The 20922-nt window shown below is 40.8% G+C and overlaps 1 protein-coding gene across 6 annotated transcripts in view; it reads right to left on the bottom strand.

Moving 5' to 3' along the window:
• LOC138753363 (synaptotagmin-16-like) overlaps window positions 1-20922 on the bottom strand; it is a 70574-nt gene that overhangs the window by 22087 nt on the left and 27565 nt on the right. For 2 of the 6 annotated variants that reach the window (XM_069916257.1, XM_069916258.1), the window contains 3 exons: window positions 19187-19440; window positions 13047-13490; window positions 9124-9313 (listed from right to left, as the gene is read on the bottom strand). In XM_069916257.1, the coding sequence (XP_069772358.1) occupies window positions 9124-9313; window positions 13047-13490; window positions 19187-19440 (888 nt within the window). Of the gene's footprint in view, window positions 1-9123; window positions 9314-13046; window positions 13491-19186; window positions 19441-19909; window positions 20123-20922 lie in introns of all 6 variants that reach the window. The other 4 variants (XM_069916262.1, XM_069916261.1, XM_069916260.1 and 1 more) reach the window with 4 other exon arrangements.

Raw genomic sequence — 20922 nt, forward strand, 5'->3', positions numbered from 1 at the left:
GTGTTTTTTCTCCTAGCTCATAATACTGCTGCTTTATTTTCATTATGTTCTTCTCCACCTTGTACGTTTGTAGTGTTTTGGATTTTGTTTTTTGTCCACCAATTCTCTTCTTTTTGTTGTATCTTCCCTTGTTGCTAGTTCTTTTTCTGTACTTACTATTTTCCTTTCCAGCTGTTCTATTTCCCGATTGTAGTCCTTCTTCATCTTAGTTACATAACTTATTATCTGCCCTCTGATGAAGGCTTTCATTACATCCCATAATATAAATTTATCTTTCACTGATTCGGTATTTATTTCAAAGTACATTTTAATTTGGCGCTCAATTAATTCTCTAAAATCCTGTCTTTTAAGTAGCATGGAGTTTAATCTCCATCTATACGTTCTCGGTGGGATGTCCTCCAGCTCTGCTGCTAATAACAGGGATGAGTGATCCGATAACAAACTAGCTTTATATTCCATTTTCCTAACTCTCCCTTGGATGTGGGCTGATAACAGGAACAGGTCAATCCTTGAGTATGTTTTATGTCTACTCTTCTTTGGGTGTTGTCTCCTCCATATATCCAAAAGTTGTATTTCCTGCATTGATTTAACCATAAATTTGGCTACTTTGTTCTTTCTGCTAGTCTTTTGTCCAGTTTTATCCATTTTTGAATCCAAATTAAGGTTAAAGTCCCCTCCTATCAATATATTCCCCTGCTTATCTACAATCTTCAAAAAGATATCTTGCATAAACTTTTGATCCTCTTCATTAGGTGCATATATATTGAGCAAATTCCAAAATTCTGAATATATCTGACACTTTATCATTACATATCTCCCTGCTGGATCTATTATTTCCTCCTCTATTTTGATTGGTACATTTTTTTTGATTAATATAGCTACACTTCTGGCTTTTGAGTTATATGATGTTGCTGTTACGTGCCCTACCCAGTCTCTCTTTAATTTCTTGTGTTCCACTTCAGTTAGATGCATTTCCTGCATGAATGCTATATCTATTTTTTCTTTTTTCAGTTAATTTAATAGCCTCTTCCTTTTGATTTGGTTATGTATTCTGTTAATATTTATAGTCATATAATTCAACATGGCCATTTCATACTTTGTTTACATCTCATTTCTGCTTCCTCACCTCCACTTTTCCCCTTTTCCCCCATTTCCATTTCTCAGTTTTCTTTTTTTTTGAACACACTGTATGACAACACTTCTAAAACATAAAATATTTCAACCATTCCCACATCTAAAATTCCCTTAACCCCAAGTGTCCCCCCCCTTCTCTGAGTCACCCCTTGTCCCTTGCTGGGCAACCACAACTCCCCTCTCCATTCGGACTGCGAACCCGTTCGCAAGTGTCAACTGATTTCGCAGTGACTGTTATTCTCTCCTACCCAACCCCCTCCAGAAAAGACTTTTATCTTCACATTACAACCAAGCTCCCCCTCATTTCTTCTCTTTTTCTTTTTATGTTTTATTTATTTATTATTAATTTTTTTTAGAATCCTCTTTTTTCCCCTTCTCCCTTACTTCCCTTTTCTTCCCTCCTTTAGTTCTTACTTATATATTATTTTTACTTCTTTATATGTAGTGTGTCGTCGTTCTTTGTTCTTGTTACATCTCTTCATCTCTCTTTCTGTCTTGCAGGCATTCTGCAAATTCTCATGCTTTCTCCGGATCCGAGAACAGTCTGTTTTGCTGCCCCGGGATAACTATTTTAAGCACCGCTGAATATCTTAACATAAATTTATAGCCTTTCTTCTATAGGATTGATTTTGCTGCGTTAAACTCCTTCCTCTTCTTCAGGAGCTCAAAACTTATGTCTGGGTAGAAAAAATTTTTTTGACCTTTTATTCCAGTGGTTTTTTGTCTTCTCTCATTTTATTCATTTCCTTCACCGATATACTTTCTCTTGTCGTGTATCTCAGAAATTTTACTAAAATGGATCTTGGTTTTTGTTGTGACTGTGGTTTCGGGGCTAATGTTCTGTGTGCCCTTTCTATTTCCATTCCTTCCTCCATTTCTTGCATTCTTTTATAAATTCTTTCATATCTTTGCCTTCATCTTCCTTAAGGCCCACTATCTTTATATTGTTTCGCCTACTATAGTCCTCCATTATATCCATCTTCTGAGCTAACAACTCCTGTGTTTCTTTAACTTTTTTATCACTTTCTTCCAATTTTCTTTTTAAGTCGTTCACTTCCATTTCTACTGCCATTACACGTTCTTCCACATTTTCTAATCCTTTCCCTACATCTGTTATGATCAGCTCTATTCTACTCACTTTTTCTTCTGTACTTTTCATTTTTCTTTTCATTTCACTAAATTCTAGTGTCAGCCATTCTTTTAATGCTTTCATTTGTTCTTGAAAATCTTTTTATCTATGTACTGTCCATTCATTTTACCTCCTATTCCTCTGTGCAGAGCTTGTTCTCCTTTTTCTGTGTCTGCTCTTGGGTTTGTGTCTTCTATTTCTCTTCCTTGTATCTGTGTCTCTTCTGACTTTCTTGTTGAGCTGCTTGTCTCAGTTTGTTGGGTTTTTTTTCCCATGGTGTCTTGATGTGGTCCTTTTCTTCTGGGTTGGTTATCTGTTGTGTCTCTAGTTTCCTTTTTTTTTCATTCTCACCCCTCCTGTTTCCGTTGTTTTCTTTATCCCAGCTGGGAGCCATCCTGTCGGGTCTCTCAGCTGTTCGTGCTGTGGAGTTTCACTCCACAGCTGGTCCCCCCTCCCGTCGGTGTTGTCCTTGTCGTGCATGCGCGGTTGTGCTCCCCTGTTTGGCTCCATGAGCCATTTTTACAGTCCTGCAGTTAGTGGGTCATGACCCTGCGGGGTCTCCACTAACCTCGGGGAGTGGGCTCCTCTTTCCACGGCGGGTCCCTGCTTTTTCGTGAAGGTAAGGCCTTCACCTTTCTCTTCTGGCATCTTTCTTTCTTCTTTTCTTCCCATTGTTTTTGGCTTTTCTTTCTTAGGTCCCATTTTCTCCACACCTTTATTTTTTATTTGTTGTGATTTGTGTGTCTGGGGCTTTGCTTTTTCTCCACTTTTTTCCTTCTTTTCTGGAAAGGGCTGGTATTCTCCTACCGGCCACTACTCCATCACGTGACTCCTCATGCTCTTACCAATCCTCAATCAATAATATGATAGCTTGCTGATAATTCCAAGTTGGGGGGCCATGCGAGTTACGAACAGGAAGCAGAGAAGCTTAAAGGGATGTAAACTGTTACAATGAATGTTCAAGGAGATGGTAAAATGTGAAGTCATCCACTTGGAAAAACTAGAAAATGTTTTTATTTTGACATGATGGCATATTGAAGAGAGTTCAGATTGTGTACATGGATCATCGAAAGCAATTATGAAGGAAAATTGTATCCTGACTGTTAATGCAAGGGGATTTGAGCATAAGAGTTGAGATGTCTTTTTTAATGTTTTACAGGGCCCAGCAGAAACAGCACCTGGAATACCGATTGCAGCTCCAATCTCCCCACCTAAGGAAGGATATACTTGGAATATTGCAATTAAGGTTTACCAGATTGAATCCGAGGATGGGAGTTTTGTTTAATGAGGAACGATTAAGTACTCTCGAGAGCTTGGAAGAATTAAAGGTTTCTGATTAGCGCAAGTCTATTACAGCGCAAGCAACCGGAGTTCAAATCCAGCGTTGTCTGTAGGATTTTGTATATTCGCCCCATGTCTGCATGGGTTTCTTCCAGGTGCTCCGGTTTCCTCCCACCCTTCAAAATGTAGGGGGTTGTAGGTTAATTGCCATATTTGGGCAGCAGGGACTTGTAGGCTAGAAAGGATGCTGGCATGCTGCATGGTTAAAATTTAATTTTAAAAAATAATAATTGAAACACAAAATTCTTACGGAATTTGACAGGGTAGATGCAGGGGTAAATACACAAAACAGATCTCATTTAAAATGCCAGAGCTCTGCTCAAACCAGATAGTCCAGGCTCCGAGTGCCTTTGCGCAAACTTTGAAGAATGCCTATAAGAACTTCACAAGTTGGTGTTAATTGGACGTGCTATGGAGTAATGGATTATTGTTTTGGAAAGAAACAGATGAACGAACTTGAAAGATTAGTTCCGGAGCTGCAGTCTGTTTAAGTGCAGTTGGTTGTTCTAAGAGGGACATGTGGCTTTCTCTGAGTGAGAGAGAGCGAGAGAGAGAGAGAGAGAGAGAGAGAGAGAGAGAGCGAGAGAGAGAGAGAGAGAGAGAGAGAGAGAGAGATCAGTTTTACAGTCAGCAGCAGCAACTGGAACTGGAACAGGACAAGCTGGCAAGCTTGTGGAAAACCCCATTTGGAAGACAGGTTGTGAGTGCGCAGTTCAGCCTGGTCAAAACCCTTGTGGTCCATGCAAGAGGAGAGGACTGGCTGCCTAATGTTTCACCTGAAATAAGAGAAACAAAAAGGAACTCTGTGGTGACCTGAAAGAAAAAGATTATCATCTGGAAAACCCTGATGGGGCAAGTTTCGTCAACAAGACACTGACATGGCTGATTAAAAGGAATCAGTTTGTGTCCAGGAACAACAAATCTCTCTCTGAAAACCGATAAGAACCTTTCAAGCACCAATACCTGGTGAACTTCATCAATGTTAAATTCTGTGCACTGTATAAATTTTGCCTGTGACCAGTGAACTTGGAGGAATGAGAAGTGAGATTGGACTGTGAATTAAAGAACTTTTCTAAACTTACACACACATTACATACACGTGCGCTTAGAATTAGAAGGGGGTTAAGTTAGGTGAGTTAAGTTAATAGTGATAAGTTAAAGTTTGCTCCTGTTTTCATGTTTAAAGATCATTAAAAGCAACTTTTGTTTAAGTAACCATTTGTCTTGGTGAATATCTGTTGCTGCTGGGTTTTGGAGTCCTCTGGGCCCGTAACAGCAGCGGCTTGTACAATTACCGTCTTGGTCAACATAGGACAACTTGTGTATAGGATGACCCCCGTAATTTCCACCTAAAATGATGGTTGTGAGCGATACTCTTTGAATAAGATGAACCCCCCCCCCCCCCACCGCCAAAATTTCTGGCACTTACCACTGACCAGTGGATCCTGTTAAAGCCAAATAATAATATTTTTTAAATAAATGATCATTTAAAGGTTTAAATTTTATTTGGATATTTTAAAATAAATCACTGTCAGCTCCTGTTACAGGCCATTTAAAGTCTGTTTAGAACCAACGGCAGTGGGACTGAGCAGATGGTCCCTGCAGGGGAGTGCTGAGACTTTGCAAATAACTAACGGTGCATGCGCAAGATGTCATCGGAGCTGGCAGGAAGATGGCGACAATGTTGCAACCATCGGCAAGGTAAGAAATTTGTATAGGGCGACCCCAATTTTAAGGTCAAATTTTTAACTTTTGAGAATTGTCCTATACAATGGCAAATACAGTAAAGAGCAGCACGTAGCTCGCGACCACAGTTTAACCAACCCATGGGTTAGAGCATCCATTTGCTAAAAGTGGCCGGGTATCTGATTTGAGACGATTTAGCAAGTTCTTTGCTAAATATTTTATTTAAAATATAGGTGTTACATACTGACGTTAAATTTTGATACTGATGTGGGTGTCAATCCATGCAAGAATTAAACCTAGAGGAGATTCCCAACTGCTACAAAATCCAAAAAGGTGATTGAACCAAAGAGAGGGTTTTGGTGAGGAAAGTTGGAAGCCATTACTGTGATGATGTGGTAAGAGATAGTCCTTGAGATGGTGCCTTGATGTTCTTTGGTTGGGTCCTATTGAAGGGGAAAGTAAAAGGTGTCTGATAGCTGTCGTCTGGCCTCGACAAGGTGGAGGTCAGTGCGCCAGACCACAACAGCAATACTTTTGTCTGCGGGTTTGATAGTGAGGATAGGATTTATGCGGAGAGAGCAGAGCATTCAGGGGAGGTGAGATTGGAATAAGAGAAAGGAGAGGTGAAGTTGAAACGGTTGATGAAGGCCGTGGGAGGGAGATGGCCAGAGATGATGAGGTTTGAATTAGTACTTGAGATGATGGCTTGAAGTTCTTTGGTGGGACTCAGTTGAAGGGGTCAGTAAGAGCAGGTGTCTGATAGGCCATGGGAGACAGATGACCAGTAGTGAGGAAGAGGTGATGAGAGGTGAGCAAAGGGTTTTGGTGGTCAGTACAGACAACTTTTGCATCTACTATATTGGCAAATCAAATGCTAAGCATAGATGCACATTCCAGAAATAGATTCAAGTCTAGCTGTTAGAAAGATCAGTTTGTGAATTTTAATGCATCAATCTCAAAATGTCAACAGTAAGTCCTGGGAGGTGACAGCTAAAATTTTCTAAGATATTCTCACAGAACTAGTCATGATAAGTGAAATTTACAACTTTGTTCTTCAACAAGACTTTATTTAGGCCCAAGTTAGGATACAGTGTAGGGTCTTGCACTTTTGGAAAGGGTTTAAAAGCACTCCCTGAACATTAGGTCCACATTTATTTCAATTTTTTTCAGGTTGGTTAGGCTAAGATGGGTCTCTAAGTAATCACATCCATCTCATTCTCCTAATTATTTGTCAGTAAATTGTTCTGCTCACATGCCCGTCTACTCCCTCTTTGATTCTCTTGCCACTTACTCACACCAAGGGTCATTTACTAATGCCAATTAATCTCCCAACCAGCATGCCTTTGGGAGATGGGAGGAATCTGGAGCACTGGGAAAGCCCATCCAGTCACAGAGAGAATATGCAAGCTCCACACAGTCAGCACGCAAGATTAGGATCAAACCTGGATCTCTGAAACAGTGAGGCACTGTACTAGCAAGCTGCCTAATCCAGTAGCCTGGATCAGCTTAATGAATTGCCATTTATTTTAAGGAACTGTGGACACAGATGATGAGATTAATGATTGGGAAATAATGTGGGGATGAGCTTGCAGTTTATGTCCTCTGGCTCATTGTCACACATTACCCTGGACAACGAGGATTTTGCTTCCTGAACACTTTTGGGTGTATTTTATGGATTTTGGGCTGTTCGACACAAAAATCACTCTAAAATTCTCCTATGACATACTGTTTTTTAGATATAATCAACTTTTGTGATTTCCTGTCAAATTTTAAGTCTGCTTTGGTCAGTCCAAGCAGGCCTGGGGATCAACAGTGCAGGTGCTATTCAAATGTTATCTTAGGCCTGGGCAGGCTTGGAAGATGATGTTGAGAAATTTCTTGGCCACTACAGAGCACCAAACTACATCCAGCTGATTGACAGCATACTTCAAGCATACAAAGTGTCACATGTCATTGAAAATTTATTTTCTGCATTCACACTTGGACGTCTTCCCTGCTGATCTTGGTGCAGTCAGTGATGAACATGGTGAAAGGTTTCACCAGGACATTGCAACCAGGGAAAAATCAGTATCACGAAAGGCGTCAGATGCTGAGTACTAACAGCAAAACATCTTTAGGTCGGTTGAACTAATGCAATGTGTCACCATTATTCTGTTATTAAACATTCTAAATTCAACAAAAGTTAATTTCATGTTTCTCCAACTTCCTACATGCTATGGTACATCTGAAATTATTTTTGTGTTTATCTTGAGGTTGTCTCTCATAATCCCCAATTTCAGGAAGCAAACTTTCTGAAAAAATATGTTGTCCAGGGTTATGGCAGGGTTGAGGTGGGCAGTTCTTCACAATCCAGAGAGTGGTGGCACAGACTTGCTGTTAATGTATGCAGTGAATACTGATTATAACTTCTTTCATTGCAGAATTGGACCACCTGTTGGGGTCTGAGTTCACCTCAGTGGATCCACCAAGTGGATCTCCTGTATGTAATCTGAACCCCAAGTTATCTCCAGATCTAAATGCTCATTCCCAGTTGGGGAGGGTTGTAAATGGAGGTTCCCCCTTCTCAACTGGACCTTGTTCAGCAACTCCCAGGAAATGGGTGGTGATTGGCTTCAAAGCTGTGTGAGAACTGGTTGGGCCAACCAACAAATCTTTTTCCTATTGTGGGCGGGGCAGTAGTGCAGTGAGTAGCGCCGCTGCCTCAATGATCGGGTGCTCCAGTTTCCTCCCACATCATAAAAACATCCTGGTTGATAAGTTAAATTGTCACTGCAAATTACACCCATTGTAGGTGGGTGGCTGGAGAATCATGGGAGTTCACAGCAATAACCATATAACCATATAACCATTTACGGAGCGGAAACAGGCCATGTCGGCCTTTCGAGTCCACACCAGTTCACTAGAACAACTCCCTGCTGTGTGTTTGAATAAAGAATCAGTTCTCTGGTATTTGGTACAGCAAAAAAAATCCATGGTCTCATGTACTGCCAAATTGAGGTCACCTGCAAATTGGAGGAACACCCTACATCAGGGGTGGCTAAACTATGGTCTCCAGGGCAACTAAATAGCACCTCTTAGTTTCAACACTAGATGCCATTGCCATTTTGATGTTTTGTATGTCTATGTGTTTTGCACCGAGGACCGGAGAATACTGTTTCCTCAGGATGTACGTGTACCGTCAGAGGACAATAAACTTGAATGTTGAGAGACAGATAGGGGGAGAGATCACTAAAAAGATGAAGGTGGGAATAAAGAAAAATTAGAGATGGGGGGAGAAAGCACAGCAAGGTAACAGGCCATTCTGGCCCACAAGACAGTGCCACCCAATTACAACTCATTAACCTACACCCTGGTACGTTTTGAAGGGTGGGAGGAAACCAGAGCCCCCGGGAAAAACCCACACAGACACAAAGGGGGAATCGGATTGATGGGACTGCTTTGAGAGCCAGCATGAACTTAATGGGCTGAATGAGCTCCTCTAGAGTAAAGAAATATGTATGAAAATTAATTAATTACCAATGTGATTGTTTCATACATTTTTTTTACCAAAAAAAAAGCAAAGCTTCCAATCTCGAGACACCCCTTGACCTGTGTGACCATTCCAAATGCATTGATGGATCTGCAATCACATACAGGCCAGAATGGGTCAAGATGGCAGAATTCCAACCCTGATCTGGACCAGGTAGGTTATTGTGACAATCCGGTGTCTGCTTGCATAGAGGGAAAGGGAAATGTGACAAATTATGACCAAAAAAATGAAAATGTGTAGAGGCATTCATTTCTTCTTAACAGGTAACAAATATTCCGCGACAATAAACATTTATTTCACTCACCAGGCGGTCGGTTGAGAGCCAAATTTTGAAAGTGACTACCTTTGATTACTTCAACAGAAAGCCTTCCTGTAGTAGCATTGTAAGATAATCCAACAAGTAGTTCTGGAACTCCACCATGTGAAAGGGATTGTGTCGACGAAGCACTGTCACTGTAGGAAATGGTCGACAGGCTGGTCTCTGAATCTCCACTCTGCAAGGCATCAAAATATTACTTTTCACTTACGATTCAAAACAAACCACCTTAAAATCACGAAGACAACTTCTGAGTGGATGATTCCAAATTCCCTGGCAGTGATTCAATATAGTGCCTGGTCAGGAGTGGCATCCAAGGTCATCCTCAAAGACCCCCACCACCCAGGCCATGCCCTCTTCACTCTGCTGCCATCAGGAAGGAGGTCCAGGAGCCTAACGACGAGCACTCAGCGGCACAGGGACAGCTTCTGCCCCACTGCCATCAGATTCCTGAATGATATTGAACCAAAGACATGGCCTTACTTTCTGTACATTACTATTTTTATTTATAGTGATGTCGTAAGATGGTTATAATATGAATGTTTGCACTGCAATGCTGCCACAAGACCCCGAATTTCGTGACTTGCTCGTGACAATGAATTCTGATTCTGATGCAATGGCGTCACTCTGTTCAATGCAGCACAACTGCCAAAGATATATTCCCTGACTAAAAATATAAGGCACTTGCAAAAGATGGTAGGGAGAATCCAAAGCAAAATCATGTGGTACATATAACCATATAACAGTTTATGGCATGGAAACAGGCCTTCTCGGCCCTTCAAGTCCACGCCGGTTCACTCAAACAACTCCGCGAGATCCCCCCGCCTATTCTGGGCCCATAATCCTCCAACCCCCTTTTATCTATGTATATATCCAGCCTCCTATTAAATGAAAGAATTGACTCTGCCTCAACTATTTCCTCCGGAAGATTATTCCATTCAGCCACCACTCTGAGTGAAAGAAGCATCCTTTAACGTTTCTCCTAAAATTTTACCCCTTTACCCTCAACTTGTGTCCTCTTGTTTCAACCTCCCCTGCTCTCAGGGTGAGTTATCATATTCCCTCCTTCCTCACTGCTTTCTTTGGGCTTTCTCTCTCTCTCTCTCTCTCTCCATTTCATTTTCACCTGCAGGCCCTGGTAGACACTGACAAAAGGAAACTGCAGAGTCTGCAATGCCATTTTCCAGCATAATTTGTGGTGAACTGGAATCTGCAATGGTGCTCTACTTTTCCTCCTCTCTCATCAAACCCTCCACCCCTGATTACACTGGGCAACAATAATTTTGCTTCCTGAACATTTTTGAGTGTGTTTTGGGCTACTGATCATGAAAATCACCCTAAAAATTTCTTATCGCACTCCGTTCCTTTAGATTATAAACAATTATTGTGATTTCCTTTAATAATTTAAGTCTACTTCAAGCACGCAAAACCATGAAGCGCAACATGCCATTGAACATTCGCACTGCCCTCCCTCCTGCTGATCTTGGTGCAGTCAATGACGAACATGGTGAAAGGTTTCACTGGGACATTGCGACCGTGGATAAGGGGTAGCAGAGCAATTAGAATCCATCGACGCCGGTCAACTATTGGTGGACATTGGCAGGAGAGGCATCAGATGCTGATTGCAAATGAAAATCAGCGGCAAAACATTTTTTGGCCAGTTGAAATAATGCATCATTATGTGATTAAACATTCTAAATTCAATAGACGTTAATGAAATGTTTCCCCAACTTCCAAAGTGAAACACCAAATCTGAAATTATCTTTTGAATTTGTCCATCATAATCCCCCTTTTTTTTGCAGGAAACAACCCTCTTGAAAAGATTTGATGTTCAGTGTTATCAACTACTCGTCTAAACTTAATTTACTGCTATTCTGAGTCCAGGTTATTCCTACCTTCAGGCTGGTAATCTGCTGCATTCCCTCTCTGTCTCACTTCATTAATCTATGCAGTTTGTTTCTCACCTGAATGGGAAGGTGGGGTGGGGAGGGGTGGGGGGGGGGGAAGTTTCACTCATTCTATTTACCCACCTTCCTGACCTATCCACATTCATATCCCTCAGGGATTTGGTTTACTTTCAAAATTACTCAAATTAGGATAACAATGGGTACTCTTTGTGATTATTTCTCTCACACACAAGTGTCAGTAGGTGGAATGTTTATCTTTGGACTGTCAAAGTGTGGATAGCATCAAATTAAACTGAAATTTGAAACTTCAAAATTATCCAAATGAGAATGAAAATTCTGCATAAAATGCTACCTCATATTTAAGATCCACAAAATTGAACCTCTACAAGTTACTTAATCTGTACAGTCTGTAAGGTTTCCTCACTGTCAGACATTGCTGACATAAAACTTCAATGTTCCGTACGAGAATGATCTTTTGAAATATGATCCCCAGCTTTTCTGTCGAATCATTTGAAAAACAACTGAGCACAGACTGTAGAAAGTGGACGAAAAATATCCCAGCAGTCCAGCAGGAATAAACGGGTACATTATATACACTTAGTCCATCCAACAATTGCATTTTTGTGGTAAAAGTATTAAGCTCAGGTCAAGATATTTGGAAGAAACTGAAGCCTTTCAGTCAAAGCTTTGGAAAGAACAAAAGACAATTTTATGGGTACTGTTACCTCATTTCATATCTTTTCCATATACAATTTTGATTGAACTTCATTTTGAACATTACAAACTTCAGTTGCCAAGAGAAAAATAATGCTTGTGGGGAAAAGGGAATCTCATTCATTGATGGAGGACACGGGTTAAGGTTGGAAGGGGAAAAGTTTAGAGGGAACATGAGGAGGAACTTTTTCCACAGAGAGCGGTGTGGGTGTGAACAAGCTGTGAGCTGAGATGGTGAATGTGGCTTCAATTTTAACATTGAAGAAGAATATGGACAGGTAGATGGATGAGAGAGGTATGGAGGGCTATTGGACTGGGTGCAGGACAGTGGGACTTGGCAAAAAATATGGTTCAGCACAGACTAGAAGGGCCGAAGGGGCCTTTTTCTGTGCTGTAATGTTCTATGATGCTGCCGAATCACTACAACCAAGTCATAAAATGAACACTGATCAAGTGCTACATGGAAATATGAAAGTATAACAAGCAACTAATACCATTTTGACTTGGGCCTGTTAGAAAAACGTTCAGCACAGCCCATTTTAAAATAAAAAAATACCTTTGCTGTAATTTTCACTGGAAACTAAATCAGCTTCCCAATTTTATTGTGTAAAATTGCTAATCCTTCCAATAAGCAGGTGTAATGATTCATCACTTTCTGTTTCTTGTTAGAGGATAATTGTCCTATTTATTTAACATGGTTCTATTTCTCTGCAAAACTTTTAATCAGACAATAACATTTTAATCATATACCAATACTGAATAAATTTGTAGTGAAAAGTTCAAGATGTAGTTTTTAAGTTTAACCTGATACCCCTTCCGTCCCCCACTTATCCTTCCCTTCTCTTTCTCCTACTTGGCAGGACACAATTCCATAATTTAAAGATCCTCCAATTTTAGGTAGTTGTGGCTCATACTATTAGATCAACATTTTGAGCTGGAACCTTTCATCAGCTCAAAAGTTGACCATTCTCTTTCTCCCATTAATGCTGCTTAACCCATCGAGTTCCTCCAGATTGTGTTTAGCTATGTGGCATGCACTGCTTGAAAAGGATACTGGAAGCAGACTCGATGGGAACCAGCAAAAGGTACCTGGACAAATGCTTGAGGAAGAAAGATCTGATGGGCTACAGGAAAAGGGTGGAGAGGTGGGATGCCTCATTCAAAGAGTTGACACACCCACGGTGGGCCCAATGGGCCTCCTCTGTTGTTGTGTGATTCACTGTTGCAAATGATCTCTGATTAAGTTTCACCAATGCGGAAGTTTCAGTCATTTATTATAACTGTACTTACACTTAGGTTACTCCTGGGCTCGAGGAGTAGGGATACTTCCATTTCCCCTTCTTGATTCAGATTCTTGAGGTAAAACAGCTTCTCTCCCATCATTCTCACCCGGTTTATCTTCTTCACTGCATACAGACGGAACCGGAGAGCAGAATAACGGAGATCCTCCGGCAACAACTTGTGAAACCGGAAGGTCTCATTGAAGACAGGAATTGGTCCACGCTGGTTGCTGGTTTTGGCACGTTGCTTCTTGCTAGGGAGGAGGACCGCATGCACCTGCCATGAACTAGCACCACTCCTGTCCTTAGCCGGGATGTCTTTAGCAGCAATTACCGTAACGTCCAGTTTGTGGTCGGTGGGTTTGTAATTGAAAATGATGTAGAGATCTCCACATTTTGAAATTGGTTTCGGTGTTTCTGGCCGCGGAGGGGCTGTAAGCCTGCCTTCTGCCTCCTACAGATGATTAAAGTCTTTGGGTTGATTTACATCTCATTTACAAAGCAGTATCCACATTGTCCCCACATTTATTACATGGATATAATCAAACATACATAGCTGCATTGAGTTTGTATTTAAAATTTTTGCCCCATTATTACCAAGCATTATAAAATATGAAATCCATTTTCTTACTCGGCACCACTGCCTGGCCTTCTCAGCATAACCTTTGATGTCTCTCCAAATTCAGAACATCTTTTCTTAAATAAGGAGCCCATTATTGCCTTATAAACCCTCAACATCACATCTCAGCTCTTATATTCTATTCCTCTCAAAATGAATGTCAGCATTGCATTTGCCTTATTCACCACCACCTCAACATGGAAGTTTACATTCAGGCTATCCTGCATGAGGGCTCCCAGGTCACTTTGCATGTGGGTATTTTCAATTTCCTCTGTATTTAAAAAATAGTTTGCCCTTCTATTTTTTCTATCAAAGAGCATGACTGTACACTTTCCAACATTCTATTTAATTTGCTACTTTTCTGCCCATTCTCCTAATCCAAGTCCTTCTGCACCTTCCGTGTTTTCTCTACACCACCTGTTCCTCCACCTACCTTTGTATCATCTGCAAATTTAGCCACAAAGCCATTCATTCCATAATCCAAATCATTAATATACAGCTTAAAAAGAAGCGGCCCTAACATGACCCCAATGGAACACCACTAGCATCTGGCAACCAATCAGAATATGATCCTTGTATTCCAACTCACTGCTTCCTGCCAATCAGCAATGATCTACCCATGCTAGACTGTTTCCTGTTATACCATGGGCTCTCATCCTGTTAAGTAGCCTCACATGCAGCACCTTGTCAAATGCCTTCTAAAAAAGGTAATATACAACATCCATTGCATCTCCCTTAACCAGCCTGCTTGTCACTTCCTGAAAGAATTCCAATAGGTTCGACAAGCAAGAATTTCCCTTAAGAAAGAAAATCATGTTGGTTTTGGCCTATTCTGTCATGTGCCTCCAAGTACTCCATTGCCTTTTCCTTTACAATTGGTTCCAACGTCTTCCCAACCACTGATGTCAGGCTAATGGGTCTATAAATCCCTTTCTGCAGCCTTCCTCCCATCTTTAATAGTGGGGTGACATCTGCGATTTTCCAGTCCTCCGGGACTATGCCAGAATCTAATGATTCCTGAAAAATCATTACCAATGCCTCCACAATCTCTAACGCTTCCTCTTTCAGGACCTGAGGGTGCAATCCTTCTAGTTCAGAGACATCCACCCTAAGACCATTCAGCTTTCTGAGCACATTCTCCCCATTGAGTAGAGAGTCATGTCAATGGAGTCATAAAATTGGCCTGATCATCAGGAATAAAGCCTGAACTCCTCTAGAAAAACCATAAAATGACACGTTATTTTACACCCATTTGCAAGAGCTGAGAAAAGTCTTGGCTAATGCCTTATCCAAAAGAAATGAGTGCAATTATCTGTCAGCACTGCTCCAGAACATCAGCCAAGGTTTTCTGGCTCAATCTCCTGAGTTAGAAATCAGAGTGCTATCAACTAGCACAAAGGGGGTACAATCTGAGAATAATGGACACAGAAGATTTAGAGGGAGACATGACAAATACAGGCAAATGGGGCCCACTCAGAGAAGCCACATGGTCAATATAGATAAGTTGGGCTGAAGGGATTTTTTTCCATGCTGTACAGATTTACGACTCCATGACAATGAACTGGAACAGAAATGCACAGAAAGGCCTTGAAACACTGTGGAGTATCTTGTAAAGAGATAAAATCTAAGATATATTTGAAACTTGTTCTCATGTCTCTTGTGACAATTGATGAGAGCAAGCCTTCATTTCGTTTTCTTTGGGCTTCAACTCAAAACCCACTTAAGCAGAGGGATCCAGCATTCTAAGTCACAGATCAACAACACTAACTTCATCCTCCACCCCAGTGTAGCATGCTTAATGCCTCAATCACAGAATGATGCTTCTCCAGCAGGGTCCAATTTGCCATTGTTTATTCCCTTGATGCAGGATCAAGGTGCTTTTTGGTATTTAAAGTTGAAGAATTCACCCTTTGTGTTGCTTCCACAGTAAGGATCAAGAATCAGTCCCTATAAATAGATTTATCAAAGTAATTAACTTGGAGCCTTGAAACCATGCCTCAGTATAGCATCCAGTTACCAAATCAAGGCATTGAAAACATGAAGGGTGCTTGACAGAAGGAAAAACTCATTGTGATCAAATATCACACAAAAATCAGAACAGCTAATCCAGTGTATTGAGTTACATAGCTTCCCAACACATTTTAGAACTAATAGATTAAGCAATACTTTGTTCACTAGTTCTCACACAGATTTATTCCCCAGCCCCTTTCTTTGAAGCCAGAGGCATAGATCAGGACATAATATTGCTTGATGTTAAAAAAAGAGGAGGATGTTAATTGAATACAGGTTTTAAACAGAGGTCGCGTAATGTCCACACATCTGAACTGTGCTGAAATTTGGAGTTTCTCAATCATTTCCAATTAGCCAGTCAGTTTTCCCATTAGTACAATGGAGATCTGATGCCATCGTTGGGCAACAGGTTACAAGTAGTCTCCATTTGGCACAGAGGAAGTGGCAAGTTAGCATGCCAGTTGCAACAGGTTAAGAATGGAATTGAGGCAAACTAACTCAATTTGCTTTTGCAACGAACAAGTGCAACAGGCCAAATGGTGTCTCATTTTGAATAATGAATGAATATTTTAAGGAATGAAGTAGTAGAGATAGAGAGAAAGAATCATTTCCTTGGGTCTAACCATAGGGTATGGTGAGAAGAGACTGCATATGCCTTGGAGCTGGCACCTGTAATTGACAGGCCATACAGGTAAATCACATCCTTAAAAATATTTTATATATATTTAAGCAATATTATTAACAGTAAAATTCAAACAATAATAATTCCATTGATAGTAATGTCAATAAATGAATATTACATCCTTAAGTCAAGAAATGTAATAACATAATTATGAAAACCAAATTACAGTAACATCCCGGTGATCTGGAATTCAAGCAACCACAACCTCAAGCAACAGGCAAAAAAAAAACCAAAAACAAAAAATCGAGGGAAGTAAATAGGTAAAAAAAATACAAAATTTTAAAATTGGTTTCCTCTAGTGGTTAATTTTCCAATCCACGCAACACTCAATCTCAAACAACTGGCAAGTTCACTTATCTGGCATCTACTCATCTCCATAGGTGCCGAATACTGGGGAGTTTACTGTACAATAAACAAGTCTGTTTTGTCTAGACTCTTAGAAAAAGCCTCCAGGGTATGCCACCCAATTTCAAACTTCCTTGAGGTTACCTAATGTGGGAGGTCATTTCCGGCATCTGTCCATGGTCTCATGCACTGCCATACTGAGACCACCCACAAATTGGAGGATAATACCTCATATTCCGTCTGGGCATCCTCCAACCAGATGGTATCAACAGCCACTTCTCAGGTTTCCATTAGCACCCACCCCCACCACCACCACCACTGCATCTCTCTCTCCCTTCTCCTACCCCTTTGTCTCCTTTCACGCAGCTCCCTACCCTTTATCTTTCTCTGTTTCCCTATCCTTCTGTGTCCTTACTTCCAGTTCCAGTGAGCCACCTTCACAAACCACTACATTACTTCTGGTGAACATTCTGACACTGTTGTTGGGAAGGACATTCCAGTATTTAGCCTCATTAAGTGATGAAGGAATGATGTAATACATGGTATGTATTTTAGTAATATGGAGGGGGACCTCCAGCTGGTGCCTACTACCAATGCACTTGGTGCCGAGGCTGTTGGCTGTGGGGAGGGGTGGTCGTCACTGTCAGAGTAGCTGAGGAGAGTAACATCAGTGCATTTAGAACATGGCACACTGCAGCCTTAGTGTGCAGGTGGTAGAGGGAATGAATGCTAGGAGCAATTGATGAAGTACCAATCAAGTGGGGAAGTCTCTTGTAAGCCTCTGGCAAACCACCTTGGAGGTGGATTACTAAACCCATGTAGATGTACTGTATACCTGCTGCTGCTCAATTTGATTGCCCAGGTGGAAGATCATGTCAGTGCTTGCGTGCACGGCATCAATGACACGTTGGTGGGAGGTTCGTGTATGGAGAGTGAGCAGCTCAGGTTAAGTCACTGTAATAATCATCACATGTCCATAAAATGAATATAGATCAGTTTTAGCGGCATCCGGCAGGGATACCGATGACTTCCAGCACACACACACCTCACCAAAGAGGCGGGATCGCCTTTAAATTGGTCAGTTGCCGTTCAACTGGCCAATTTAGATCCCAGTGTGTAAGGGGCTGCAGGAGCCTGCTACACAGGTAGGAAACACGGGCCCCGAGCAGCCCCAGTTTGTAAACCCCTAGTGAGAGTGCAGAGGATGCAGACCCCATCTACACTGCAGTGTTCTCTGAAGTGAACTCCTCTTTAACTGTGCTCCTTGTTATGCCCCACCAACAGCAATAGCGCTAAGTACTACTGTGTTGAAGCAAAACCTTGGTCAATATTTTGACAACAGGAAAACACATTTACAAATAACTTTCTAGCATTTTATGGATATGTCTCCATCCCTCATTGAATAGGGGGGGAAACCCATCTTAGTATGCCCTACTTCACCTGGAGGACTATATTGACTACATACAAATGTTAATATGGGCACAATGAACTTGACATAATTTTGCCAAAGTAAGGGAAATGGAATATTTGGAATTCACACTTTCTGAGGAGGATTCCTAATTTTTGGGGGTGGAGCAGTTAGCGCAACACTGTTACAGTACCAACGATCGGAACCAGGGTTCACACTCTCTGTAAAGAGTTTGCATGCTCTCCCCGTGTCAGGTTACCTTGGGGTGCTCCAATTTCTTCTCTTCATTCAAAATGTAGCAGGGGGGGTTATAGGTCAATTTGGTGTAATTGGGCGACATGGGCTCATGGGCCAAAAGAGCTTGTTATCATGCTGTCTGTCTAAATTTAAATTTTTTTAAAAACTTTGTTTCACAGTCCATTTTTGCATGAAACATAGTTCTAAACCAATCTGAAAATGGAGGGGTAAAGGTGCTGATGGTTGAAATTCCAGCACAGTTTCATAATCCCCAACTGGCAATGGCGTGACAGACTCCCAGGGAATGGTACCTTCTCCTTTAATATTGATTTCATGTATGCAAATATGCACCCAATGTTTTCAGGGTGAAGAAAAACAAGAAATAACTTATTATTAAACTACACACTGAATTAGAGCTAATTAAGTTAATGCAACAGTCCAATTTCCATTGTCCAAATAATAAAAGTGTTGAAAGAAAAGTTAAACCCCTGGTATCCAGCACCTATGGGGATTGGTAGATGATGGATAAGTGTATTTTCCAGTTGCTTCAGACTTTTTTTTACACTGCCCAACTAATACATCTGCATTAACCATAAACTGTTCAAAAGACAAAAACCAAAAATACTATACTGTACTTACCATCACAAGTAGATTTTAAGAGCCTGGTTGTTGTTTAAGGGGTGCGCAATTGGTAGATTGGTGAGCCAACAGAGAGGCGTGCCAATTTTAAACTTGTGTTTTTTTTTTGCTGGTTGCTTGAGGCTGCCCATCGCTCAAATTCCGGATACCAGGGGCTTTACTGGATAATTATTCCCCCAAAAGAAATAGAATTGAATTTTAAAGCAATACCTCTGGGCTCCAGGTTGACGAACTGTCAGTCTGGTCCTTTCCTTCATAGGTGTCTTGAAAGTTGATCTCTTGATCCGGAATTCCCCTCTCTACATGCTGTACCCCATATTCATTGGCTGGAATTCCAGCAGATTCATCCGAGGTCTTTTGATGGTCACTTCCATCCTCGAATCCAGAGCCAGAGCTCAAAGAGAACTCATCTTCTTTGTGAGAATAATGATCTTGTAAGCTAAACTGATGCTGGTTATCAGTGTCTACACAAGTAAATGCGGACAATATTTTTTAAAGCTTCAAGAGGGGAGAGGTCAGTAAACAGCAACGTGAACACTAACATATGTAAGAAGACAACTTAATCACTCACAGCTCACAAAAAAACATGGAGAATGAAAGTCAATAAAAGTTTGCTTTATACTATTTGCATGAAGCACCAATCATTCCGTTGGGTTCTTCCCTCTCAAGACAATGCGTTTTGACAGCAGAACTAGTTACCTTACATTAAAAAAAGGACTGAGTTGCTCTTGCAATTTAATATTATTAGTTATATTTCATGCAACCTACCCTTTAACTTTCAGACCTTTTTGTCAAATTAGGTGGGGTCTTTACCAAAAAATATAGGAATAACCAAAAAAAAATACATTCAAGGTTGCAAGCTGCAAAAGAAACCAGAAAAATGTGCAGAAAATTGTGTGGCTGTGTGATCAAATTACAAGCCATGCACGATACCTTCAACTTCAGAGGCCTCTGTGCTGAATTCTTCGTGGTTTGAGGGTAAATGGTTAAATTTCTGCCTACGCTCTAAACCCGCCTGCGTCACCTTCTCTGACACTGTCGACTGGAAACTCTGCGACCTTGACACAGAGAATTCAAACTGTTTGATCACTTCCTCATCGCTGTCTGTTGATGTTGTCAATTCCTCATCATCCCCCAAATTGTTCACTGGGGAAAGAAAGAGAATAGAGCCCTTGGACAACTTTGGAATGAAAGGACTTTCCTGGCCATACGTACAGAGCAACGCTCTGCATTCTGAAAATGAGTGAGTACGATGCTTCCTGTAGCATTTTACTCAAAAGTCCTGATCTCTCAGTAAACATTTTTATATAAATAAACAACAGGTCTATCAGATTTCAAAGCAGTAACCTTGTCAGTTTGGCTTTAAAGAACTCTAAGTTCAACAATTTCTAATTTCCTATTTACTGTATATCCTCAAGGTTATGTAAAATTTGCATTTTTCAATTCCCATCTATGTACATACCAGCAGTTTATATGCTTTCTTAACAAATTGGGAGAAACTGAACCATAGACATGTTAACCTAGATACAATTCTAGCTGTTAGCCTGAAAACCACCTTTAATGTATTTGAGGGGTGAGAAGAGTATTACTTATTCAACAGATTCATTTAATTCTCAGCTTTCTTTCCAGCAGCAGAGTGAAGAACAGGGATGAAGAGGAGCTGGTTAGTCATTCCACTCCAAAACTGTTCTGACCTACCTACTGGTCATCCTTTACTTTAATCCCATGTGTCCCCTCTATACCTCTACACTTTTTGTGTCTAGGAATCTACCTCCTTAAATATATTTAGAAGACTATGTGATGGTTTATTTCACAGATTCATTGCCTCATGAGTGAAGAAAGTTCCTTCCACTTCAGTCTTGAGTAGCTTACCCTGTTGTAATTTAGATAACCTTCATCAGTATCTATTTTACAACACATTTTGTTGCCATCTACAAACATACTAA

The sequence above is a fragment of the Narcine bancroftii genome, chromosome 2 (genome assembly GCF_036971445.1).
Source record: "Narcine bancroftii isolate sNarBan1 chromosome 2, sNarBan1.hap1, whole genome shotgun sequence".
Classification (NCBI taxonomy): Eukaryota; Metazoa; Chordata; class Chondrichthyes; order Torpediniformes; family Narcinidae; genus Narcine; species Narcine bancroftii.